The 27155-nt window shown below is 40.4% G+C and overlaps 2 protein-coding genes across 2 annotated transcripts in view; one reads left to right on the top strand and one right to left on the bottom strand.

Moving 5' to 3' along the window:
* Positions 1–10096: 10096 nt before the first annotated feature.
* marchf7 (membrane-associated ring finger (C3HC4) 7) lies at positions 10097–22142 on the top strand. The gene is made up of 11 exons (XM_050054272.1): positions 10097–10326; positions 13160–13352; positions 14391–14537; positions 14691–14859; positions 15922–16107; positions 16206–17376; positions 18912–19081; positions 19175–19278; positions 19369–19473; positions 21148–21196; positions 21374–22142. Exons 2-11 carry the CDS (start codon positions 13170–13172, stop codon positions 21463–21465), a joined length of 2376 nt encoding a protein of 791 aa, XP_049910229.1. The 5' UTR covers positions 10097–10326; positions 13160–13169; the 3' UTR covers positions 21466–22142.
* A 1563-nt stretch (positions 22143–23705) lies between these two features.
* ly75 (lymphocyte antigen 75) overlaps positions 23706–27155 on the bottom strand; it is a 33764-nt gene continuing 30314 nt past the window's right edge. Inside the window, exons 34-35 of the mRNA XM_050054250.1 lie at positions 26704–26886; positions 23706–26545 (exon numbers count right to left, since the gene is read on the bottom strand). Of these exons, the coding sequence (XP_049910207.1) occupies positions 26370–26545; positions 26704–26886 (359 nt within the window). The 3' untranslated portion in view covers positions 23706–26369. The remainder of the gene's footprint in view (positions 26546–26703; positions 26887–27155) is intronic.

The raw sequence follows: 27155 nt of genomic DNA, 5'->3' as shown, positions 1-27155 counted from the left end.
GCCCCTAGTGCAACTTCCTGCACTGCCTAATTATCATCATTATGCCACTGTGAAATATTCATGACTTTTTTGTTCTGTTAAAGCAACTACAAGGAGTTTTTAACTGGTTATGAAACTGTCTCTGCATTACTTACATAAGCAAACAAGACCATCACCCAGAAGACTGGCTATTTCTATATAATTATTCATGTCTGTCTCGAGGTTTGATTCCCCACAAAATCAGATAAAGCAATTTACGCCCTGCACACCGGAAGAGCCTGTGTTTACAAGCAAAGTTTCACAGTTAGCAGCCTACTGGGGCTGGATTAGCAAAGAGAAAAAGAACAGTGAGGGAGCACAGGCAACACAAGTCAGCCTCTGTCGGTCATTCAGCAGAAGGAGAGACTTGCAGGATTTGAAAGGATTCAAAACTGATCCTGAACTGGCCCGCTTCCTCCTAGACTGCTATGTAATATGTCTACTTCATTTATGAAACACATTGCAAGATATCGTTTCACATTAATATATAAGTTTACACTGGTGGTTAAACCAAAGCTTATTTGTTTTATTTGGCACTCACTTCTAAAACAAATGCACGTGGTAGCCAGAAGATTTTTATGACAGGAGACAACAGCGCTCATGGAAAAACTACTGCGTTTGTCCTCAGGGGCCACTGAAATCAACACAAAATTAAAGTTCCTTTAAAGTTCACTGTGTAGGATGTAGGGACATTTACTGGCAGAAAGTGAATATAATATTCATAACTACGTTGTCATTAGTTTTTAACCACTGTGTGTCATTTCCTTTACATATGGAACAGATCCTCTTCCATGGAGTCTGCCAAACACTGGCTCTAAAGAGGACCATTTGTACTGCGTTTTCATGTAGATCACTGTAGTTCTCCTACACACTTGGCACATGGAAGAGGTTTCACTTGTACCCCTTTTTCATCAAAATTAGCACATGTATGAGGGTATTTTTAAACGTGTGAATACCTGATAGAAATAGGCAATATACTGCTTTTCCACAGCCAGTAGACTAGAGCTGTGCACACAGCTCTGCAGCAGGCGAATATGCCCTTCTGTCACAACACAAGACAACACAGGAAAACAGGTTAGTAAACAGTAGTAAGCAGTATGGAGGCAAGTGAAAGTGTTAAGTGGTTACTTCTTTATTATACCTCTTACTTATTCAATGTCACTCAAACTCGGTGCAGACTAAATTTGGATTAGGACTGCTTGCTTATACTTTGTGGTGGCCTGTCACTGCATCTCACTGGTAATGGGGCAAAGACTGATTAATACGTCCACCTGGGTGTTGTATTTCCGTCCCAGCCGATCAGAGCTGTTTGGAGCTGAAGCCAATAAATATCTGCGACTACTGCAGAGTCATTTGTCCCAGGAGTGATTGCCCATTGTAACCTTTCCCATCAAATGCAAAAGTCAGATGTTAGCAGGTTTGAGTGTGGTTTTTTGGTTGCAATCCACAACCTCACTGTTAAAGCCCGCTAAACCCTACACAGCAAACCTTTACAAATAACTATCTAATCAAAAATGTCTTCAGTTTTGCTCATTTTGAGTTATTAACATAAACCTGTACGTCTATCTGTTTGTGCTTTTAACATACAGCAAATCAAACAGACCTTTTTGAGTCCTTCACACATATTAAACACATTTCAGGCCAGAGCGTTCAAAGATACTTTAAGATTTTTGGCAATTTCTCTGCAAGACAATCTTTAATCCCTCAGAGTAATAACAGCTTGGTTTATCTGCATCATGAGCTGACATTTGCCTCCAAGCCTGATTGCTTAGTGTTTTAGAGTGCTTCATCCAAAGGAAAAAAAAAAAAAAAACTAAAACTTTGTGTTTAAAGATAAACCTCCTTATGGCGCCCAACAGCACACTCAAATCCCCAACTTTCCTTCAGCTCACTGTTGATAATTAGAAACTAAAAACATCAACAGTGAGCAGGGAGGAATTTTGAGAACTCACGGGTGTTATTGGTCACAATAACAACATCAGGGAGTGCGTCCTCACTGACCTATTAACTGGTAACCTCTTGGATCCTCATGGGAGTGAATTCTTTACAGAAGGCATGTGCTCTGGAACAGCAATTAAGCTTACACTATGTAAAAACTATAAGTCAAATATACAACGTGTTGTCTACGTGCCTCGAGTGACAAAGATCAGGAGTACTGAAGTCAAAAGTTGGTAACATCTGTCAGTCAGCCCCTCGCACCTGCATCTATGAAAGTTTCAATATGAATAATAAATGAACCCTGTAAGTACGGTGGTGTCAATGAGAACGTCATCTCTTGGAAATGAATTGCAGGTTTGGTGGGAAATAATGATCTCATTTACAGTGATACAATTCTTTATATGCCAAAATGAGCCTTTGGGATTATTAGCAGAATTTAAAATAAATCCACATTTATTCCCCAAAGTAAATTAATTAAAAAAAATGTCTGTAAATGTGTGTGTTTCTATTAGTGTGACTGTGTGTGTTTGTATTAATTTAATAATGAACTGTCTCTATTAATTTCTTTGATTGGCAAAATAAATTATTCAACAGACACAGTTCACAGTTCACATTGAGCTGGAGTGTTAATACAGCTGGGCAGGACTAGTTACTGAATAATAATAAATGGAGCACTTAGTCAAGCATGTATGGAGCAGATAAAGATCAATGTTTGACCAAGAATATACTGGAAATCTTTTATTGCAGTGAAACAAAACAAAAGACTCCAGACCACGAGGTTAGGAAAACATCCACAAACCTTTAGATTGCGCAAATAATCTATTTGTCGAAGAGCATCTGAACGTAGACTTAGGTGGGCCCGAGGGGGTGGTCTTAAGACGATTTTAGGACTGATGAAAACAGGCCCTGTGTTAATTAATACTGGCAGGCCACTGCTCCTCCTGGCAGTGTGCAGGCAGACATTCTGGCCTGCCCTCAGTGACGCCTGGTCAAAAATAGGGCACCACACAGCACAGTAATGATCACAATGGTGACATCATCTTTGCCTTCAATGTGCTCTCCCCTCAGTGCTCATCTGAACAAAGAGCAGCAGGCATGCAGGGAGGGAGGCAGATGTCACTTTGTGTCTGGGGAGCATTAAGACCAACAAATGTTCTTTGAATCCTTGGAAAAGCCTTTTAGTGGTTGTGTGGGTTAAAACATTGTTCTGCTAAAATAAAATATAAAAAGTCACTAATTGAAAAATGGGCTCCTTCTCCTCATGAATGAGGTGTGTGATTTATTCATTTTGCCTGCAACACGTGTGCATTTATGGAAAATATTTCCACTGATAGGACGAGCATTCGCAGAGCGCGACAGAGCAAACCTATGGCGAGGGAAGAATGTCCACAAATAGCTCACGAGCATTTTAGATGGTGCCCCTCAAACATGTGACCTAAAGTGTTAACACATGTGGCCATTGTTACTGATCTGTTCAGATGCACGTCTGCGGCCCTGTGTTTGAAGCAGGCCCGTGCACACTTTAAATAACGTCATCCTCAAATGGGCAAAGACTTCCTCGGTATAAAAAAAAACACACCAATACATTGTCTGCCTATCCCCAAGTTGCCATGAGATCATCTCCAGCAGACATATTGCTCTGTAAGCATACAGCTCTATACAAGAGAAATCTTTGGCCACATTTAGCCTGCGGTTTGTTGTTCTACAAAAACCCTCATCTTTTCGCGTGAAGGTTTCAGAAAGAGACACAACACAGAAATTTCCCCCAGGACAACAACTTACAATATGTGCTTAGCAAGTTCACTCAACTCTGCTGTGTAGCCTGTTTGTTTCCATGAATCTCCTGTTTGATTTAACGCTGGAAATAACTCACAACCTTAGCCTGGATGTTCCTTCCTAGAGGTTTCTAAGAAGGCACGGACTCTTGCTCTTTGTGCTCTTGAAGACACTGAGCTTGTATTGTAGTTCTCCTATAAACCAGCCTTTGTGGTATTCATGTGTCTCCACAAACAGAGAGCGGGACAGAGAGGGAGGAAGGGAGGCAGCGAGAGGGAGGGAGAGGGAGAGAGAGAGAGAGAGCGCAGAGGAAACAGATTCTCAAGACCTGGACGAGCCGTGGGAAAAGAGGGGTCTTGTAGAGGAAAAGCAAGAAATGTCTCAGGACATTCCTTTGTGATTACACAGCCCTGGACAAATCCAGACATTCTTGCACTTATTCTGTGCCTTAAGGCTCGAGTTAAAGTCAATTTCTGGAGCAGGATGTAAACAGCAACATCTCCATGTCCATAAAGTTGCTGTGAGACATTGTTACAGTCATGTTTTACAATTTTTAGAGCCATTTGATTTGGAATAAAAGTCCAAACTTGAGGAAAAAGTCACTACCTTTTCTTTTATAGCTCTGCACATCAGGAAACTTTGATTCCGCACCGGCTCAGACAGACAGGTAGGTATGACTCTCATATCCACGCCACATAAACAAGAGGATTCAAGTAAGAGGAAGGTATTGTGAGCAAATCTCAGGTTACATGCCCATGATCTTAGCTGAAAGAGTTAGCTGCCCCCAGTGGGAAAAAAAGCATGTTCCTCCCTTGTCACAGCTAGCATGAATGAGAAACAGCTTCAAGGAATGCTCCATTATCATCCTATCAGCAGCACTGGGGGAGGAGAGCTTGTAGTCTCTCTTCAGTGTGCAGAATCATGTGTCTGAAGGAAGAAGAAGGGGGGGTGGCGAGTGGCATTGGCCTACAGACCTGCAATTGGTTTGAGCATCCTCCTCCCCAACTCACCAGACCTTGCACTTCCTCATTTGTCTAGGTCATGCGTCCTTTTTTGTCGGTAATTAATCTGCAGCACCGCCCTCCTATATTTATCCTTTTCACTCTCAGTTTCTCCTTCACCTCTTGTTCTGTTAGCCTTGGGTAGATTTACACTTGGTTTGATCACTGTTCACTGTTGTCTACCTGCAACTAATAATGGATTGCCGGGGCCTTTTAAGTGCTACGTTTTACCAAGCATGATGAGTGTCTTGTTGACCTTCACATCATAATGCATCTGCTGTGCAACAGTGCTCCCTCTCCGCTCCAAACTGACCTTTCCGAGCCCCCTCACACTTAACATGAAGTCAGCGTGTTACAGTTTTTCGACGGTAAATTAATTTTACTGTGAGAAAAACACACACACACACACACACACACACACAGTAACGTTGATAATATCTGCAACATGAAAACAAAATGAATAAAAAAGTATATGTACAGGATTATCTTTGATCAATGCTTCCCGAGGTCTACTAAATTAAATGCCAGTTAAAGTATGCAAATCAGATGAATGCTGCTAATCCTGGATTTACTGTGATGATGGGATCTACAAGGCCTTTCAAAACAATTATTCAAATCAATCTAATTAAACCTGTTGAAATTGGCTTTAATTGCCTTCCTGACTAAACAAACACCAAGTTCTGGCATGCAAATAATAGTGCAGTTCCACTGGCTTTCCCAAGGATGTGGAGGGGAAAAAGTGTGAGCTGCAGCGCCCCTCGGTGGCTGTTAACTGCCTCTGCCTTTTATAATGACGTCAGCCCTGGACAACACTGCGTGTATACAATGTGTGTGTGTGTGTGTGTGTGTGTGTGTGTGTGTGTGTGTGTAGGCTACCTTTGTTACAGATCTGACCCAGATTCTGGTCATTTTCAAGTAAAGTGGGGGATCATCATCATCAGCATATCACAAATGACATTTACAGAGCTGTCTGTGCTCGCATTTATTGCATTTATTCCTTGTGCAATCTGCACCTGGCTTTAAATCAAAGACTGTCCTCCATCCAGACATGTTGTACAACTGAAAACCCCCCAAAAATCACCTCATCTTTAAAGGTCCAGTGCGTACAAATTAAGGGCATCTGAGGCAGAAATGCTATATAATATTCTTAACTATGTCTTCATTCATTTGTAGTCACCTGTTTTCTTCATTTACACCTACATCAGGCCACTAGGAAGTGCGCTGGGCCTTGAAGACAGTTTTTGTAATGGCCAGACAATGTAATTTCACCTAACACGTGATGCTAAGTGGCCCAGAAATACTTTTCCGTCAGATGTACATGGCAAAAGAGATGTCTGTTGGTCATGGGATACATTTTTTTTAGCGTCGCAACCCCCACAAAATGACTCGTTTCACTATCAAGATTAGATCCGTTTGAAAAGTCTAGAAGAGCTGCACGACTGAATCATTTCATCACCATTCAAGTTAGCAGATCGCTAAACTGAAAGTAGCCAGAAGTCTTTAGTGAGTCTGCTCTATGGGCCACACAGTGCGCAAGCAGTACCGATTATCCGGGTAATTTTGTACACAGCAGTCGAACTTTTTTGGCTTCATGCACCACTGAGCAACACTCATAGGAATGAACAGGGCCCTGCCTCCAACGCTGTATCAAGTTCTCTCTATGCATCCATGATCATGCATCCATGATCTACATATGGAGCGGGTCCTCTTCCATGGAGTCCGTCATGTTGTTCTACTGTAGCCCAGAATGGACAAACAGTTTGTCACCGTAGTTCTCCTACATGCTTGGCACATGGGAGAAGTTTCAGTTCTGCAACCTCACCACTAGATGCCACTAAATCCCACACACTGGACCTTTAACGTGGTCAATTGCTTTGTTTTGCACATCAGCTCTCTCTCCCTCTATCTATCACGATCTAAAAAACATCTACTGTATCACTATCTATCTATTAACTGTCTAATAAAGGCAAAAATGCCCATTTAGTTAAATTTCACAGTGACCTAATGCAACCAACGCTATGACTCTAATAAGCACAATCAGTTATTAAAATACAGAACTTGTAATGCAAAATTGGCCCACTTACCTACCTCATTTCCAACAGCCATTACTATTCAAATGTAGTATGTGAGATTACTGATATGATGCCTTACCTGTTCCAAGAAACATATTCATTTCACTTATCCCCATCGTAGTGCACAAGAATGCAGTTCCAGTCCAAAAATGCATTAAGTTTTATTTGTGTTGCTAAGAGCTTTAAAAACCACATTAAAACTCTACATTTTTTAGAAAGAAAGTTACTTAATGTACATAAAATTTACATGACATGAAACCGTTTTCATTAAAAAATACCTTTTTATTGGTGAAACAGTCCCTGCAGGGACAGTCCCCAGTGTGCTCTGTGGGTGATCTTATCACTCTGCTCCAAATCCTTTGTCTAATTATTATTAGATGTGTTTTCTGTGTTCACGACTCTCGCAGAGAAAAAACACTGTACTCTGTATTTGGCATTTACTCAGCAGTGCTGGAAAGCATGTTAGTAGCTGTAAGCAAAGTTTTCACTTATTAATTTTGACTTGTATTCACAGTGTCTCCCTTGGGGCAGTAATTTTGAAAATGTCAGAATGCCATGATGCACGTAAGATGCATCACATGCCCCAGTTTAGTCAGGATCCAATGGGTGGTGTGTCGCAGATATTTTATGTTTTACACAGATTCTTGAAACTTGAATAACATTAAACTTTCAAGCCAATAGATTAAATTTCAAAAGGCTACAATTTAGACATTTCAACCAGTTCACATTTTTATGAATACACTTACAGTTAATGGCAATATAAGCAATTCAAACACAGTTTTTGCTCTCTCTCTTCCCATACCACAATGACTTATATATTATATTAATTATATAATTTGCTACATCTTCCCTGTGTTCATTGTACTAAATTTATATGTGGTTTAATTTTTCCACATCCACATCTTTGCTGCTCATCGCATTAGGAAGTTGACAAGTGTGAGGTTTATCAAGCTGGCGTGCCATAATCATAATAATCAGATGTCAAACAATGATGGAAAGATTTCCTTGCTGTACTACACTGTAGAAATAATTGATTACAAACAAAAGTCCTGCAAATGTCGAAGTATTATCAGTAACATGTAGTTGAATATGAAAAGTGGACCAAAATTAGCTTTTAAGGAGGGGACTGCATCCTCAAGTAGTACACAAATTCAGTTATAGTCTTAAGAAGAAGCTATGGCATCTAACCTTTTACACAATGTTGCACCCTTGTATTTACTGTATCTGCTATATTCCAGACCTTAAGTCCCAAATGGTGTGTTTTATTTCCAGTTGAATTCACTGGCTTATGTTTCGGGCTGCTTCAGATGCATTCTTTGCTAATATCTCAAACTCACTGACAAAAACAAGCCGTGGTAATGACTACAAATCCACATCACATGCAGTGCTTAATAAGGCTGGCTTGTTGTGTCTTTCTGCATGCTTCATTACACAGATTTTATAAAGCACCCAAAGTTTTTACACAGACCCTATCCTGTAGTTTTTTTTTGTTAACTTGTTTTTATTCTCACGATTTACAGTTCAGTAATATGTTTTCTCCTGAGCAGTGAAACCTGACTGATGCTTTTGCTATGATAACAGAAAAAACAAAGTCAGAAGTTTGTGACATATTTTGAGAAAGCGGCAGACTCCCACTCAATTTTTTTTTTTTTTTTTTGGCCAATTTAAGGCTCAGGTTCATATGTTTTCAGTGTTGAGTAGTAGTGAAGTACATGTAATTAAATTAATTAAACTATTAATATAACTGAATTTTGCCGTAGCTTGGTGGTAGCTCAGTTACAATCATATTTGCATAGTGATTTAAGTGGTTAAATTACTTTTTTGCCATTTTTTGCGTAGTTAACTACTGAAACTACAAATAACTTTGGGGCATAAAAGAATAACAGTGTTTTTTGTTTTTATTTTACCTTTGCATCTCTACTGTATTGAACCCCCTTTGACTACAATTAGTCATAAATAGTCTTTTGATTACTGCGGGGGGGGTTTTTTATTAACAAATGAGAAGTTGTTGCATGCTATTTTAGAAGCTACTTTGCAAACTGATTAATCCTGCTTGGTGCAATACCCCCACCTCAACTCTAATTTCTGAAAGCCATCTATTGGACTGATGGACCCTGTATACAAAGACCTGTATAAGCTTAATTTTCTGCAAAAATGATTTGTAAGATTGGTTCGGGAAACTGAACGTTCTCTCAGTATATGACATAAATATTCATCAGATATGTGTGTTCATATATAAATATATTGTATGTTCTTACCTTCTTCTCTGCCATCATCATTTAGCAATTTCTTTGCATTTAGCTCCACCTTCCTTTTTACAGAACGTAACATGGTCAGTATACCCTCAGATATCGTGGTATACAGATTTGTAACACCAAAGTTCATGTTGTCAAGAGCTCTTCATCCTTAGAACATTTTAAAAGTAACTTATCATTACATTCAATTCATGATGTCTAATTATTTCTTGATTTGTATATATATATATATTTCTTTTTTCACTGCACTGTGTTCTATGTATGTCTCACTTTTTATTTTTCACTGACTGCCCAATGAGTTTCCTGTAGTCATTTATCTTTGGTTGTATTTTGCTGTATAATGTTAGTTTAGTTCTTTTGTCTTCTTTTCTCCTTACTTTTGTTATTGTCTGTTATTATCCTTATGTTGAGGGGAGGTCCGTTTGTATAAGCCTGTGGCTTCTTGAACTCTCCTGACACTTTTTGTTTCTTTTTTATCAAAGCTGACACTCCATGCACTCTCTCATAAGTAGTTTTTTTTTTTAATCATTATTGTTTTTAAATATATGACCTATGAACAAGTTGGCCTTGGCAGTATTTCACTAACTGGGTAATCTTGCTTGGTGCAATACCCCCTCCTGGACCTATGAATAAGTGGGCACTATTTATAGTGAACTCAACAGAGTGCCTTTTTTTCTTTGCTTGCATGAGATTTTTTTTGCTCATATTTTGTTAATGCATGTACAGTGTAGTTTGATCTGCTTTTTCTGAGTAGCTTTAATTAACCAAACTTCTCCCTAGGGTAGCTTTGCTGTAGTTCAGCTTCTTTCAGTGTGCAGTAATTGGTAGTTTGCACAGCTATGCTTTCAAAGTAGCTTCCCCAACACTGAATGTTTTATTGGAAGACTAAATATGTGGATTTGGACTGGCATAGCAACATACTGTTGGTGGATTAAATCCCTGGATATGAGAATATGACTTCCTTACCTCGGCCACATGGGGGCGCTGTTTGACTTGGCTTGGGGATTTCTGAGGCGTCAAACTCGGTGTGAGGTCTGATTTTATCAGAGCCATAAATGTGTCTATTCTTCTTGCAGTTTGATAATGAAGTGCATAAATCTTCCCTAAAAAGATAAAGTGGATAAACCATCTGCATGCGGATAATAAACCACCTGAAACTAATCTTCCAAACCACTCCCTCCGGGTCATTATAAATCACCTGACCGTCTGTGTCAACAGCAGTCAACACAGACGCCATCGCTGTGCAGAAGCAAGGAAGAATCAAAGGTGAGGTTGTTTATGTTGACACTCACAGTGCATTATGTTAGGGGTGCATTTAGTGTAAAATACCACCTTGTACGGAAATTGGTTGTCTCAACTGAACACCAAGCTAATGTAGCGCCACTTGCTAGTAAACGTAAGGACTTCTAAACGCCATAAATGACAAGCTAACCAGCTAGCTTAAAGCTAACTGAGTTGACAGCCGCTGTAGGAAACAGCCCTGCTGAAAAACAACGGAACTACCCTGTTAGCACATCCAGACAGCGACCAGGAAGGTGCTAAATAATTGAGTACAGTTACCTTACGAATATTAAACACGTCAAACTACCGTCTTTTTTATTTAATAGCTAGCTAGTAGTTAACTGCTAACGCTCTTTTTTTTAGCTAACCGACCGTTAACGTTGCCTGTCGCATATGAAATATGCAAGGCAGTCATGTATTAAACAAAACAACGGTATGGTGTCGAGCAGGGAGCGGTTACGGAAACAATGCAAGGGTTAGTTTAATGCTGATTATTACGATTTAAATGGCAGTCAACTATTTAGCTAGTTGTTTTTATCCCTATTGCAATTGGGTGGCAAGGAAGTTCATAAATTTTAAGTCAGCAATGTATCTAACTGCTTGCTGTTAACGTTAACTAACTAAAGTTTAAGAGGAAGCAGGCAATGTCATGTTGGCTCACGTCGAAAACACAAGATGTTATCAGGTTTAAAGTCACAGACTAAGCTGCTTCTACTGTTTTATTATTTAATTAAGCTGCTAACTTACTGTTATGATGATACATGAGTATTTGCTGGGGCTAGTTACTTACAGGCCTTGCAGTCTGTCGCCACTGTTTTGGGTAAACCTAGTTAAAACTACTGCAGTCTATTAAAGAAACTGTAATGTAATAAAACTTCCTCTTGCAAATGTTACAATCCTTGTAGTTACAGAGAAGTTTTAATACAATTTAAAGGGGAACACCCTTTAAATAAAGTATTCTAATATGTTATTACTAAGGCCTAGGAAAGTCAAATCTGTTTTTGTGAACATGAGCTACTCTGTTTCAAATCCAGAAACCAGAGTCTTAAACTTGTGATGTCATGGTGGATAAAGTTTGGAGCTGCTCCATAAACAATGAATGGGATTTTGTGGATCCACAGACTGTTCGTATTCTTTATTTATACCCAAATGAGCTTTATCCTATTGTAGGGTTCCTGGATTTGAAACAGAAAATGTGCCCATATACTTGGAATGTACCCCTGAGTGCTCTCAGTGTCATCTAATACAGTGGTCCCCAACTGGTCCAGCCACAGGGTCCAGATTTCACCTAGGTTATTAGTTCAGGGTCCACACTTTAATACATTCTGTGTCATACTTGCACTTGGCCATGTTGTCAAGGGCAGACTTTATAGCCTATGACATCACAAATTTGAGTTTTAGCACACTCAAGGTTTTGGGAGAGAGTTGTTCATTTTTACTTCATTTTGGGACTGTCTCAGACCATAGGAATGGCATGTATGAATTTTGAAAATGGGCGAAGTTCTCCTTTAATGATCATTATGACAAAGGCTGTGGTCTGTGGTGCTGTTAAATCACGTCACCCTCATTAGCCTAAATGGATTTGACAACATATCAGAAACACCTTTCTGCATAAGAAAGCACTATTCAGCAGCACCACAAACCACAGCCTTCATTATAATGCTGACCATAAAGTTACACCGCTCTATAACAGTTGCAATATAAAGTAAACATTATAAGCTTTGATAAGGAAGGATTTTATTGCAGTGTTTGTTTCACAGGAGACATGACACCTGCAGCTTGTATCATAGAGATGAACAGCAGCAAATGGGACTATTTCTTTCAGCTAGTAGTTATCCACACCAACACAAGTTTTATATATGCAAAATGTTTTCTGTATTTGTTGTGCTTTTTTAAAAAAAAAAATAAATAAATAAAACACTCCCTCGACCACGTCCATTAAGCTGTTATGTTTATATTTTATGATAAAGCATTTATGTTTCCCACGTTTAGGGTGATTAAAAGGTTGAAGTGCTGCGTTGTGCTTTGAAATGTTTGTTATTTGGTCTTATTTACTGCTGGTCATTTCAGTCTGACAGGCTGCTGGCTGGCTGCGCTATCTTTGACCACAGGTGCTGTAGCTAATGTCACTGGACTCGTATCACTACCATGGAATAAACTCACACTGTACCACCTACTGTCAGAAACTCTCAACTATTCATTTCAGCATAACTGTACTTTTGGGTTTTAGCTAAATACATCAATAGCACTTACTTAATTCAGCATAACTGTACTTTTGGGTTTTAGCTAAATACATCAATAGCACTTACTTAAAAAAAAAAAAGAGAGAACAAAACAACTTCTTTGACCGTGCATTTTGTGTTGGATTTAGTAATGCAGCTTAATAATAAATGATCTCAGTGTCTAATAACTGTTATAGAGCACCTTGCTTGCTTAGACGCACGGCTCAGCGCGCTACTGCTTACTCCATGGAAGTATCATGTTCATGTGACAGAGTTCAGCCCCAAAGATAGGCACAGTGACTTTGATACCAAGTCCAAGAAGCAGCATGGTAGCAACTTTTAGTGTTTACAGACACTGTCACATGTGCCCTATCAACAAATCTGACATGCTCGCACACACCGCCCCACCAAGCTTTATTACCAGGCAGATTAAGAGGTTGCAGGCTCTTTAAGGGTTTGTGCTGCAAGGTGTAAACTTCCTGCCCTGTTAGGTCATTGCGTAGTGAATAAAAGATGCATTTGTGAGCAAGTTTTTCCAGCTTCTAAACTATCGTGCAATAATATCTTTTGGATTTCTCATCTTGATATCACAACAGGCAACCCGCGATGGACTCCAGGTCTCGCAGACTTCCTTTTTGTCTGTCCAGCCCAAGGTCGTCCTACACATCCAGTCCAGCGGTCTCCTCCTCATCACTGGGCTCCAGTAGGTTGTACAGTAGGGAGACTGTGCTGAATAATGACCGCTTCCCGAGGGCATCGTCCGGTTACAAAGCCGACTTGGACCACCAGGTAGGCTGACTGCACACCCTTTAGGCTGACTGTAGGCTAGGAACCATGCAAAACACTCTTTGTTTTCTACACAGTGCACACACCTGTCTACAAATTTGCTTACAGTGTACTGGATAATTCAAATGGACTACATCACTCTCCTGATTTACTCTGTTAGTCTTAGTGTTCTGTATATGGTGCTTCTAGTTTCACATTAGATTCACTTTTCATGCTCTATAGGGTTTTCTTTTAAATTTCAGATTGTGTTTTTAGCTGTCACAGTAGATGAACACCAGCTTCATCTTATTCAGCCTGGAATATAAATGTCATAGGGTGACAGTGTCAGCTGGAATATTGTAGGTTTAAGATTGATAAAACAGTTGAGAGCAACAGTGACAACAACTGCACACATCAGGCCAAGTCCACATCATCCTGCTGTATCTGTGTTTCTTTCCCACTTGGGCCTTTTAGTCATCTGCCTTTCTAGTGTATTCCAGAGAGACAGTGTTCAAGTAAGCTCTTTTCTTACAGGTTCCCTCAGGAGCACATTACAGTAGCTAACTACATTTATCAGTGGTGCAACAGCAGACACTTTGGAGGTCTTTTTATAGGGCAGCCTAGATTCCTTGGCACACGCTGTGTGTATTTCAGTCCTGCTGCTCGTCAAGGCCCGTTTCAAAAGATAGTGTTACTGTTGGCCTGGGCCCTGTCTAGTTCCTGTTTTTTCCTGTCCAAGCTAGATGCAAAGACCCAACAAACTACCAGTCTTCTATGGTTTTATTATTTATGGTTATACTTAGATAAGCACAAATAAAATTATCCTCTGTTAGTGTGAGTTAAGAGACAAATATACTAAGAACAAAATGGCAGGTTCACCAAATCACACCAACCTGTTGAATGTCCTTTCCTGTAGAACATTTTCAAAGCCAATCTTGAATCATAAAATTGGGATCAACTTGTCCTAATAAAAAAACAGGAGAAGTTAAAAAAAAAAAACATCTTTGCCAATGCATGAGCACTAACTAATGCTACATGTTTTGCCTGTTCTCCTTTTTGAAGAGTTCTGGTTTCCTGAGCTCGTCCAGAGACTACAGCAGCTCTGACAGTCGCTCCACCAGCTGGAAGTTGCCCTCTTCTCTGACATCCTCCAGCAGATCTTATGATCGCCCGTGGGCTGAATCCTCTCTCAGCAGTAGAAGCAAACTGGTACTGAAGCTGTGCTGTGTGTTTTAGCAGGCAAAATACAGCTCTTGTCAAATGTATCCTCTCAAACTTAAAACATTAGGGTAAAGGTTAGAGGAATGTTGCTGAATAATGTCATGGAAATTTATTCTTCAATGTCTGTCTTTATCTTCCCAGACTGATTCTGAGGCGAGGTTGGGGATGCGCTCCAGTCTGTTGAACGCCAGTGATGATGGTGATTCTAAAAGGGCCAAGCTGTCATACAACAGAGGGCTGTACTCAAGAACGGCCAGCACCTCAGCCACAGGATCCACCTATTCTGGTACTGGGCTCAGCAGTGGCAGAGGTACACAATACCAGTTTTGTGAAAGTCATGAGGAAAACTGGGACACTTACACAATTTTTGAACCTGTATCCTATTATTCTGACGTGGGGAAGACATGTAGAGATCTGACATTAATTCACACTGCATTAAGTTTCTTTCGAGTGCACCTGCGTCTGTGATTTTTCACAGTAAATGCACAGATAATACAGGGTATTTTGTGGTCCGTCTAAGGTCTAATTTGGCCTCACTGCAGGTGGTGACACTAGTGAAACAGTGGTGCTCATAGTGGAGATGATTCAAATAAGAAACTGCAGTGCTCTTTTGAACAAAGCTGTGTTGACAACAAACTTCTGGTCACGTGGGTTGTTTGAAGCTAGTTACTAATAAACTGCATGACCTAAAATTTAAGTTGAAAGCAATTAATTATATAAACAGAGTCACTGCAACATCACAAGCTGTGATAAACCTGCCTAAAATAATAGTCCTAGGAGACCAAAAGATGTGAAGTTAAAGGTATACTCTGCCGGCACCTACCTGTATGACAGTACAGACCAACTCCATGTCGCTCTTCATTCTGTCCTTCAGTACTCGCCAGCAAAAGTATAAGTGAGAGCCAACCCCAGATTAGATAAATACACAGCCACACACTTCTAGTTGGTCATAAGTGACGATTGAGAGGGATTACTTTTGTATCCCTCTTTACTTTTAGAGGGAAAATCCTGCATAGTATATCTTTCAAACTGATCGTTTCTAAATGTAGATATGACTTCGTTTTTACGTACATGCATCGAGAAATGTAGTAGTATTCATGCAGTGTAGAATGACTGGGAAAATATGTCATTATGCTAAGCTAACTGAGTCATGTGGTCATTCAATTTAATATTTGAATGTTGAATGTTTTGCAATTTTGAAGTGTTGATTTTGTGAAAAAGAATTTCAAGAACTTCAATTTACAATGGTATTAAACAGCATTTAAATCAAGTATAAGTACCTCCCCACCGCCTCTAAATGCCATGAGTCTTGCAATGATTTGAAAAATGAACCCAGCAAGCCTCTAAACCACTTGTCTCCTTTGTGTTACAGGTACAGGTGAAAAACAAAATGACACTTATGATTCATCGTGGAATTCATGCCGTTTACTCTCACGGTCTTCATCTTCCTCCTCAAAGCCACTGTTGTCTAGGACTGAACTAGAGACAAAGACTGAACCCAGTCTCTCAGGTTTGGGAGAGCGAAGGATCAGAGCTCCTGGATTGGCTTCCTCATTGTGTAGGCATATTTTGTGATGTTAACACACAACCTGTGTAAATGTATTGACACACATAAGCCAGTATCACACAAACTGCTCTTCTCTTCCCTCATTTCAGATCAGACAGACAGAGTGACCTCCACATATGCACAGGGAGCTCGGCCTAAAGAAACTGCCTACTCTCCCTCCTTTTCTTCCTCCTCCTCCACTGCTAGAGAAAGCTCCCTAAATCGGCACCTCTCAGCCTCCACCTCCCACCGGTCTTCTCCTCTAGTGCATGACTTCAGCAACAGGACCCCATCCCGTTTCTTGAGCGGCTCGTCCACCCTCCACTCATCTCAGGAACAAACAAGAAACCCCGACTCCTCTTCAGATATCTATTCCTCACACACCTCCAGGTACACCACTCCCCTGCCCAGACCAGAGGCTACTCTTCCTCCAAGGCCAGCCCCTGAGGGTGGAGAGCCAGAGGGCCGTCGCTCCACCCGACGCCTTTTGTCCCGCCTCTTTTCACGGCGCTCCAGCCAAGACTCTTCCAGTGGATCTTCAAGTGTGCGCTCCCTCGATGATGACAGTCCATCAACTGGTGGAGAGTCTGTGGACAGTGACGAGGGGGCCAGGATGTCTAGTGTGGAGCCTGACACTGGAGGGTCAGAGGCAACCTCAGGTAGCCTCAGGAATCGTAGGGCAGACCTCGCCCCTATCCAGGAAAACCGCAACGATGGCTATCGTAGTGGCCTGGCTCCATCCAGAATGGGGTCTTGGAGAGAGCCTGGCGTCAGCAGTAGTAATAACACCAGCAGTGGAGGAGGCAGCAGCTACTCCTGGCTTTCCTCCTCCCTCCGTGGCCGCTGCCCTCCCCTCCTCGCTCGCCTCAGGAGACACACTCGGGATGATAGTGCACCGTCAGCTGCGGGCGTAGAAGAAGGCTACAGCCGTCCACAGCATTTACTAAGAAGATGGGATGACCTTGAGTATAAAGCAACACAGGAAGAAGATAACGATGATGATGATGACGAAGAAGAAGAGGAGGAGGAGGAGGAGGAAGACGAAGGAGCGGTTGGTTTAGAGGCCTTTGGCACAGGTCGCCCCTGCAGACTTGAGAATGAGACATTACCAGAACTGGAAGATGCCTCACTTGAATTTTCACCACGCCGCAGAGTCGGAGTATACGACAACATTTCAGTTTCTATGGGTCCATTGGGCGGTGTCGAGAGTCAGGTGGATGGACAGAAGGAGAAACACATTTCCAGTAGGGATCAAGAGAAGCTACGCAAGATCAAGGAGAGGTGATGGATCTTTATCTCCTACATGTGCCTTTAATACTTTGTCCTTTTAGAAAACTGATAATAAGTAATTTGGGTGATGTGCCTGATCGCTGTCTCACTGTGAGATGAGCATGAATATTAATTTATTTTTTACTTAAAGAACAGTGATACTGTTTTTATCAGGCCTTATTTAATACAAATGTTTGTCATATTAGTAAAATTTTTAAATTATCATGTTACTTGAAAGTTTAGGGGGAATACTTTCCCCCTTAGGGGGAATACTTTCCCCCTAAACTGACTTCCTTTTTTTTTTTTTTTTTTTTAACTTACACCCTCAGGTGACTTTATTAAGTGAGGTAGGCACGCCAGCCTTACTAATAAACATGTCCACCTCCTTCAGCCACTCATTGTGGACCAATGGTACATTAATACTGAACACACACAGAGGAAATTCATATTTATTGTTTTTTTTTCTTTAAGACAAAAACGGTTTCCCCCAAAAACTTGTGAAACGGAAATTATAGAGTCTTTGGCCCCTGTACTGTGACGTATTTCCTAAGGAAACGGAATATTTAAGAGGTGTACTTTTAAAAAAAATGGATTTGAATTGCTAAAAAATAAGTGGGCCAGTAGTTTAGCATGATAGGAGCTACAGCGGAGTCTGCTACCGATTGTACTGTTTTGGTGTGTCTCAAATCACATACTTCCATTAGTAAACTTCCATGTAGTATACTATGTGCACTGTGTACTCACTGCCGTAGTGCACAAATTTCGACAGGGTAGTGTTGTCTCAAACCAAACATGGCCGTTGTGCACTCACCGGAAATGACGACCGCAAATTAGCTAGTAAGCAAACTAGCATTAGTATTTGCGTCATCGTTCGCGGTACTAAATCATTACAGACTGCTAAATTAACCCAATAAACATACTGCCGGCTTATACCCGACAACAGTATAGTGGTGCTTAGTGCAAAAAACACATGTATTTGTACAATGCAGCGCCATTCACAGTCGCACAGTCCTCTGCCGCCATTTCCTGTTTGAAAAGTGGTCCCTCCCCTTCCGCTACGTAGCCAAGATGGCGACCATTAAGGGCGAGAAGTGTCCATAGTTCCACACTCAACTTCTTGACCGTTATGAGTGCACCATCCGGGTACTCATAGTGCACTGCATTTTTCCATACTTCTCAGTGTGAACGCACTTATGCACTCAAAATATTAAGTGTAAGTACAGAAGTACGCGATTTGAGACACAGCATTGGTCTCACACACACCTCCCTTGCCGCTAGATCAGTTTTGAAGTGTGGTTTTATATGACTGGTGTGGCTAGCCAATAGTTGAAGTCTCATTTAATTGGATAAACTTTTGGAAATGTTCTTAAGTGCAGGATGAGTAGTCAAACGTTTAAGATGGTTTTATCTGGTTTTGCAGAAAGAGTAGTTTACATCAAAGTCACGGTCTTTTCTCTGATACTGATTTTATTATTTTTTTATTTTTACATATTTGGCATGTAACATGAGATTAAGGTAGACCTAAATATCCTCCTCTCTTGCTACAGACTGCTGCTGGAGGATTCTGATGAGGAAGAAGGCGACCTGTGCCGAATCTGCCAGATGGGGGAGGAATTGGCATCCAACCCCCTGATTCAGCCTTGCCGCTGCACAGGAAGTCTGCAATATGTCCACCAGGAATGCATCAAGAGGTGGCTCCGCTCCAAAATTGGCTCAGGTAGATACAAACCTCTTACTTGGCTGCAGCTTTCACCAAAACAATGTCTTGTCAACCAAGTTGATCTGTTTTTATTTTATTTTATTTTTTTAGGCACGAACCTCGAGGCCATCACAACATGTGAACTCTGCAAGGAGAAACTGCGTTTGAACATAGACAACTTTGACATTCAGGAGTTATACAGGACACATGTGCAAGTGAGTCACTTTTTGGACTTCTTTTAGTTAGACAGTTGAATTTCAAAATGTACAGCACCCAATACATATGTGTTTTGTCTTTCTTCACAGTCCGAATATGATGAGTTCATCAGTAGCGGTCTCTATCTGGTGGTACTGCTGCATTTCTGTGAGCAGAGGTTTTCCGATGTCCTGGGAGCGGTCGATGCTGCTGGGGTGAGAACGCACACACACAACTCTGTACTTAAATGCTTGTGAGGACCCATCATTGACATTACGCATTCCCTAACCCTTAACCTAGCCATTACAAATGAATGTTCAATCCCCAACCCCTTACCTTTACGCATGTAGACTGCCTTTCTTTCAGTCTGAACTCTCTAACAGGCCTTTAAAGATCTCAAATGGTGCACACACACAAAGAACAGATCTACCTATCCACCTTATTCCTGAGGGTGCTACCGTAGTAATGATTATGGGTGAAACTTGCAGTGAGATAATTTGCCTTCAGTTTAGCAACTAACGTTAAATTAGCATTTTCTAAAATGTCCTTGAGGAGCTCTACCTGTCGCACTGTCCACATCTGTAACCTTACAACAGCCAGACTAAGCTAAATTTGTGGCTTCGACAACTGTGTGTCGAACATGCACCTAGAGCTAAAAGGGATTGTTCCTGTAACTAACAGTACAGTTTTCATCGCCTAGGAGTAGGTTGCTGCCGGTCCTGTAGAATACCAGGCTGTCCGGTATTGAAAAACAAAATGTACTGTCTCTAACTGAATCAATACGGGGCTGGTTTGTCCCACGTACACTACATTTTCACATGCTCAGAGCAACGTAAGAAATGATAAAACCAAAAGAGTTTAGAGAGCAGAGAAGTCATAAGTCAGATTTTGCAGAAAGAGAGAGAGACACCTAGAATGACAGGTCTGTTGTCAGATCAGGTCTTTCCCTGTCTGACTGCATTCTCATCCTACATTAGAAAATTGCCTGTTTATAAAATAAACTCAGCAGCATACCGTGAATTATGTGTTTATGTTGGTCATCTCGGCTGACAGTGTGTTACTGACTTACAGAACTTGTGTAATATATGAAATGAATGCCTGAAGTGATTTATTTTACCACTGCGTCATATTACTGAAGTCTGCTGCTAAAGTTGGCGTTATGTTTTACTCAGTAGAACTCCGATTAATTAAATCAGTAGTGATGAAAATGTATACATTGAGTCATTAAGGCAGGCGAGTGGAGCATTAGCTGAGGGACATCACGTGTATTCACTTTACATTGAGCTAAAATTTTATATTGAATTATGTTTGCTGAATTTGTTAGTGTCTGTTAATGAGTAGTGAAAATCATATATTGTCTTTTAGAAGCTGAAGATGTTTACCGCAAGCTAGCTCGGGCTCTGTTAAATGTAACGTAGCAAGGCAAGCTAATTGCTAATGCACTTGGTCAAAATGGAAAACCACCAATTCTTTGTGATGACTGGCAGAGGTATGATCACATTATTTAGGTGCAACAGGTGGGGCGTTCCACATTTTATTTCCTAATCATCTGGGACAAAGTATTAGCATACCGTTACCATTGCGAAAACGCACAAAGTTGCTCCCATAATTCATGCAAGGACCAGGAATAAGGTGGATGGTGCTACTTCAGCTCTACAGTTGATGATGTCATTGGCTGAAAGAGCCATTTGTATTTTATTGCTGTCGGACTTCATTACAGTGTGCAGGGGTGCCGTTATTCAGTGTTTAACATACTGTAGCCGTCTTACACATTGAATCAGAGACAGCCGAGTCAATACTGATTTGCACAATTTGAAAATGTTTAAATGATGAATTGTGGTCGATTTTATAAATCTTGAAAAGAGAAACTGCTTCCTTTTCTCACCCAGTTATTCAACCTGGTGAGAATTCTTCATGAACACATGGACAATCTTGAAAGTATGTTGCTCAGTCCTTCTCTTCTATGCTTTTGTGTTTGTTGAAAAACAGTTGATCTTTCATGTGTAATTCTCATATTTAAAGCTGTGGCATTGCTGTAGATATCTCACCTGCGTGTTTTCATTGTTGTATTAATTATGTGGCTACAGAATCTGACTAAATGTGTCTGGATTGCAGTTCCTCATGGGGAAAGTGACGAGGAGCTGCGAGACAACAGACCATCTATTGAGTTTTCCGACCTGGATGACGATCTCGAAGAGGAGTACTAATTACATGAAAGAGATGGATCCAGGGTGAAAAAAAAAAAAAAAAAAAAAAAGTAAAAATAAAAGTGGGTCACTCCATGTCATGTTCACTCCATGGTAGCGCACTCCGTTTTCACACATGCTTTGACATTGTCATGTTCATCTGAAACGCAGCGGCAGTGAGAAATGCCAGGTGCACACAACATCTCGCCTTTGTTGCCGGTGGCTTTTGCAGATATGCAAATACAAACTCAAAACAAATGAGTGCATTAAAAAAAATAAAAATATTTCGGTTGACACCACTGTATTTGCGTTTCTATGAGAGTGCACTTTATTCAATTATAATTAAAGAATAATGCAAGTCTTTTTAACTGTTATACCACAAGTGCTTTAATGTTTAAATGAAAAGGCAGGAATATGAAATTGTGTCGAGCGGCAACAGTAACAAGGTTGAGTCATACTTAAGTCGTGACGGTAAGATGGATGCTTTGGAGAGAGAGACTATTAAAAAGTGGCAATTATTCCTTTTTATTGTCTGTTTTAATTTCTCCACTGAGAATATGTTTTTAAAAAAAGACAACCCCATCAGTAAATTTTTCTCCACCTTTGTTTCTGTGTTTGAAATGCTTTATGTACTGTATGTCTGTAAATCTAGTTTCATGCTTTCAGTTTTGGAAATAAACATTGAATGCAAACTGCCATTTCTGTTCAGTCCTCCTTCCTTTATTATATAGTCATTTACTGTTATCTTTTAATGTTGTAGGCACAATATAGCTAACAAGGTGCTTGTGAGTTACACTCTCAGGTAGGATGGCCTGCTCTCGCCACTTACTGTGCTTTAATCGTGTTAAATGCTTTTAAATCCAGAATGAAAGAATAGAGGTAGATTTTTTTTAAGCTGTTCCCTGGTTTCAAAACTATTTTTAACTTCTGAGTTGTGAGTTCCTTTTGCTTCATTTCCTTTTTTATTTTGTCTGTGTGTTTTTTTTCTGTGTTTTTATTTATGCTACTGCTTGTTTTGTTCAGGTCTTCCTTGAAAGAGATTCTTAATGTCAGTGGGACGCTTCTTAAACTAAAGGCTAAATTTAAAAAAAAGAATTGTGTAGACGGCTCTGACAGGACTCACTGATAGTGGTGGTTAAATCTCAGCTCCATTCTCTCAACTGGAGGTAAACTGCTGTACACAGGAATCCAAAATCTCCCCCTTGTTGCCACCTCTGACACGAGTACTTCTGTATGAGCCTGGTTCCAGACTCTGATTGTGTCTACTTCTACGATTTGGACAACAATTCGAACAAAATGAACAAACAAAATGGCAGCTCAGTCTAACTATCATGCTGCCTCTTAACCTGTTCAATAGGAAAACTCTACAGCAGAGGTATCAAGCATATGGCCCGTGGGCCAGAACCGGCCCACCAAAGGGTCCAACCTGGCCCACTAGATGACTAGACTACAATATGCCATGTTTCAGGAGCAAGTTAAACTATGCTTACTTTGTGTGAATTCTGCTTCACAGGCTTTCCCACCTTGACCAGGATACAGTTCTCTGATATAACAAAGAAAACTTACTGTGACCATGTTTAAAGATACTGAACATTGTGCAAAATATTGTCAATCAGCAGCTTCAGTTCAAAAGAACCTGTATCAAGAAATGTGTTGATGAATGCACATGTAATGACAGGGAGAAGTAGACTGACTGCACATGGAAAAACTGAGACGTACTGTTGAAATTGCACTTATTTTTCTTTAGACATCTCAGGCTGTTCGTCTGTTTTGTAAAAGTATGAATGTCTAAAGAGTGTACTTGTAATTCTTCACACAAAAAAAGGGGAAACATTGGAGCTGATGGTACTTGTGCGATGGTTTTATTGGTCCGGCCCATCTGAGATTAAATTGGGCTGTATGTGGTCCATGAACTAAAATGAGTTTGACACCCCTGCTCTATGGAAAGAGAAAGGAAAAGCTGCCAATAAATATTATGTTAATGCTAATTATAATATTTTAAATTGAGATAGTATATTCCAAGTATGAGCTCATGAAGTGATTCACAAGTCCATAATTCATTGTCAGTGGACCAACCCTAAGTGTTTCCCCCCCGGTTAATAGTTAATATTAGCTCTACTGTTAAATCTTTGCATTGTAAATTCTGTTTTAGGGTGGATTTTCCCTTTAAAGTACATGACAAAATTACTTTCTACATGCAGTGGTAGATGTCTTTACACCACGTACACTAATCACAGTGACAAGACAGAAAAAGACACATCTTTGAAGAAAGAAAACTTTATTGGGTATCAGGGTACTGTACCTGATTTGAGCAAGATCTGTTTAGGAGTGTTGGGAAAGTTTAAGAAAAACAAAACAAAAAAACAAAAACCCAACCCACTACGATTTGGTTTACAACGTGATATGAATGGGTTAACAAGCCGCACTGAGGCAGACCCACAGAGTGAAAGGAAAGCTCAGGCTTTTTGACATTCAAACGACTCAGAGCATCTTTGGTTCATTCTCAGTTATAAAACATATTTACAAAGCATTCACAGCAAATGCCAGTGCAATCTGAACGTCTTTTTAAAAACTCTCCAAAGCTCAATGTGCTTAAAACATAGTGAGGCACTGAAGCTCCACAACATATTAAAGTGCGTTCTTGCTCAGTAGTTAAGTGCATAGGAAAGTCAGGTCTACACAAACAGACAAATCACACAAACATGTCTGGATCATTCTGAGGTTAAGACAGTGTCCTAAACCTTTCAAACTAATCAGCAGGACTAAACTCTCAGATTTCTCTCTTTCATAATTTACGCATTAAGAACTAAAACATATAGTTTGGCATCAAGTCAACTGAATCTGTGAATACACTGAAAATAACCCTATCCAGTGGCTTCAATACTCCCATTTCTTCTAAAGCAGTGATGTTAAAGGCACAGTAAGTGAGATTCTTTTTTTTATCCATCCCATTTTTTTTCCACTTATTTAAAGGCACAGTTCAACTAAAAATACAAACGTGTTTTCTTGACCACAGTGCAGTCTCCCAGTACAGATAGTTTTACTGTGATTTGCTAAGATTTGGGGATATCAGCTGTCACCCAGGCCAAAAAGTGGAGCTCGATGTCACATTTCAAAAACACCGACTACATTCACATGCACAAAATATTCTGAAAAAGACTATATTCCCACTGAGATGTTTACATGGCTAATGAAAATCAATATTACACTAATATTTCTGTTAACATGCAGTTGTGCATACTCCGATTAACGCTCCCTAACATGTTGTTTTTCACGCCATAATATAGGAAAGTGGAACAGCTGCTTCTTTACATCAAATAGGACTAGGACTAGAGTTTTCTATGGGTGATGTACTTGTTAGACTGTGTCAACACAGCTTTCCTCTTTCATCCCTTAAACCACCTTCTTAAAAAGGTTGACGTTGCCATATTTGTCCATATCCAAAAACCTGCTGATATCCAAGTCTCTCATATTGTTTAAAAGCAGGTGTCTTTCTTCTTCCAACCACAAATGTGGGCTTTTCTTTTGGGCATGCATCTCTACACCAAACTTTCTTGCAAACTCCTGGTGAGTTGGTTTGTGCACACTGTATCCATGACAACACATAGAGCTAACCGTAAACAGACAAGAGGCCATGTGACCCAAACTGTGGTAAAACCCCCAGTTGAGATGCATATTCTGAATGCGCTTTGTACATGTCCAAAGAATGCTCCTTAAACTGGAATCCCACATATCTTAATCAGAATCATGTCTTAAGCATCCATCCATCCATCCATCCATCCATTTTCGTAACCGCTTATCCTCGAGGGTCGCAGGGGGGCTGGAGCCTATCCCTGCTGACATTGGGAGAGGCAGGGTACACCCTGGACAGGTCACCAGACTATCACAAGGCTGACACATAGAGACAGACAACCATTCACACTCACATTCACATCTACGGCCAATTTGGAGTCGCCAGTTAACCTGCATGTCTTTGGACTGTGGGAGGAAGCTGGAATACCCAGGGAGAACATGCAAACTCCACACTGAAGGGCTCCCCCAACCCTCCCCCTGCACCACCTCACCGCCCATATTTGGAAATACTGGAATACTAGTATGCATGTAAACATAGTCAGTGTAAACTACATGACATACATGAGAGCTACAGTTTGTAGTGTCTTCTTTTTTCTGGTAGACAGTTATGGGTCGTACTTTGGGAGAGAACATTAGCTCTAAAACTATTGATAGAGACGTCTGGGCAGTATTCTGAGTATTTAAAGGGAAACTATATAACATGTAAAACAGTGCAAGTCAAAGAAAAGCAAGTTTTTTTTGTACCTGTATTTTCAGGTGAACTGGCCCTTTAAAAAATCTATTAATGTATTGGTTAGTTGTAACTGTGTGATCAGCAGTTGAAAAATCAGTTGATTAGACTGAGTAATGTAAATAGATTTGAATGGACGTTTTGTTTCTGATAGTTTGGAGTCACTCATACATCAGTGCAATTTAACTCCAGTCATAAGGCTGAATGGGAGTGTTTTGTCGGGTTATATGTTTCTGTAAATCAAGTCAAAATCTTTTTACAATCTTTTTACAACCCCCCCCCCCCCCCCCCCCAAAAAAAAAAACAAAGAAAACTCTTAACATCCCACTAACGATCAACATTTACCAGAGAGTGTCAGCCCCAGTATTTACATTAGATATAACACAGGGCCCTTAATAAACAAAATCTAAAATAACCCAAATTAAGAAACTGAATTGACGGATATTCACAATTCTCTAACAATATTTACAGTTTTACATGTCATTCTAGAAATTTTGCAGGCTTGAGCAGGATAAATAAATAATTTAAAAAAAGGGGAGAGGCTGCATCTGCTCTTGCTGAAAAGTACAACAATGCACACAAGGCACATCGATACTCCCTGAGGCTGATTACTAAAGCGAGCTCAGTCAGCATCTGTTATAATACTGGTGCCATCCGCGTCATCAAACGTCCTCCTGTAGCGGACGGTGGAAGTGAAGTAGGCTCTTTTCTTCTTGTAGACGATAAAGCCGACGACTAAAATGAGAGCGATGATGACCACGATGAAGAGACCCAGCGCCACTGGTGAGCCTTCAGACTCTGAGGACACAGAAGTGAAGTTCTTGTCATCATGTTAAAGTTCATACTACAGATATTAGCTGTAGTGCCAATCTTATCATCTTACTCTCAGCAAGAAGATGAATAAGCACATTTACCAAAACATCAAACCATTCCTTTAATGCAGTCGTCATACTCACTTGCTGCAGTTTGGCAGACAACACGACTGTAGCTGCTCTTGCAGCTGACAAGTTTCCAGGATCCTTCATCTCCTGCAACCATGACGGCACAGTAGGGCTCCGACGTCTTCACAGTAACCTCGGGGTCAGACTTCCAGTTGGAGTAAGCCAGAGCCGAGCCGTCCTGCCAGGACACAGGTTTACCTGAGAGAAGGATCAAGGAGATAATGAGAGGGAGAAGGATCCATCATCACAGTCTAACAACACAAATGTCACAAATAATGTGTTTCTGTATGATGTTGAGGGGTAATATCTGACTCGAAAGAACATGTTAAGGTAATCAAGCTGATGCTATTCATTAATAATTCTTATATATGAGCCTGGTCCTTGGGTGCACCTGAATTTCGTTGCATGTTTGTACTATGACAGTAAAGAAATCTGAGATACTCCAGGGTTAGTCTGCATGTAGTCTC

This window comes from Epinephelus moara, chromosome 1 (assembly GCF_006386435.1).
Source record: "Epinephelus moara isolate mb chromosome 1, YSFRI_EMoa_1.0, whole genome shotgun sequence".
NCBI lineage: Eukaryota > Metazoa > Chordata > Actinopteri > Perciformes > Serranidae > Epinephelus > Epinephelus moara.
Note: the sequence above shows the minus strand (reverse complement) of the source record. Positions and strands in the feature narration are given on the sequence as shown.

What these genes read in the sequence shown, in the direction of transcription:
- marchf7 (XM_050054272.1), top strand. Translation starts at nt 13,170, where the DNA reads ATGGACTCCAGGTCTCGCAGACTTCCTTTTTGTCTGTCCAGCCCAAGG. An exon ending in TCAGCAGTAGAAGCAAACTG is followed by an intron (nt 14,538 to 14,690) that starts GTACTGAAGCTG and finishes TTATCTTCCCAG; the next exon opens with ACTGATTCTGAGGCGAGGTT. An exon ending in TGGATTGGCTTCCTCATTGT is followed by an intron (nt 16,108 to 16,205) that starts GTAGGCATATTT and finishes CCCTCATTTCAG; the next exon opens with ATCAGACAGACAGAGTGACC.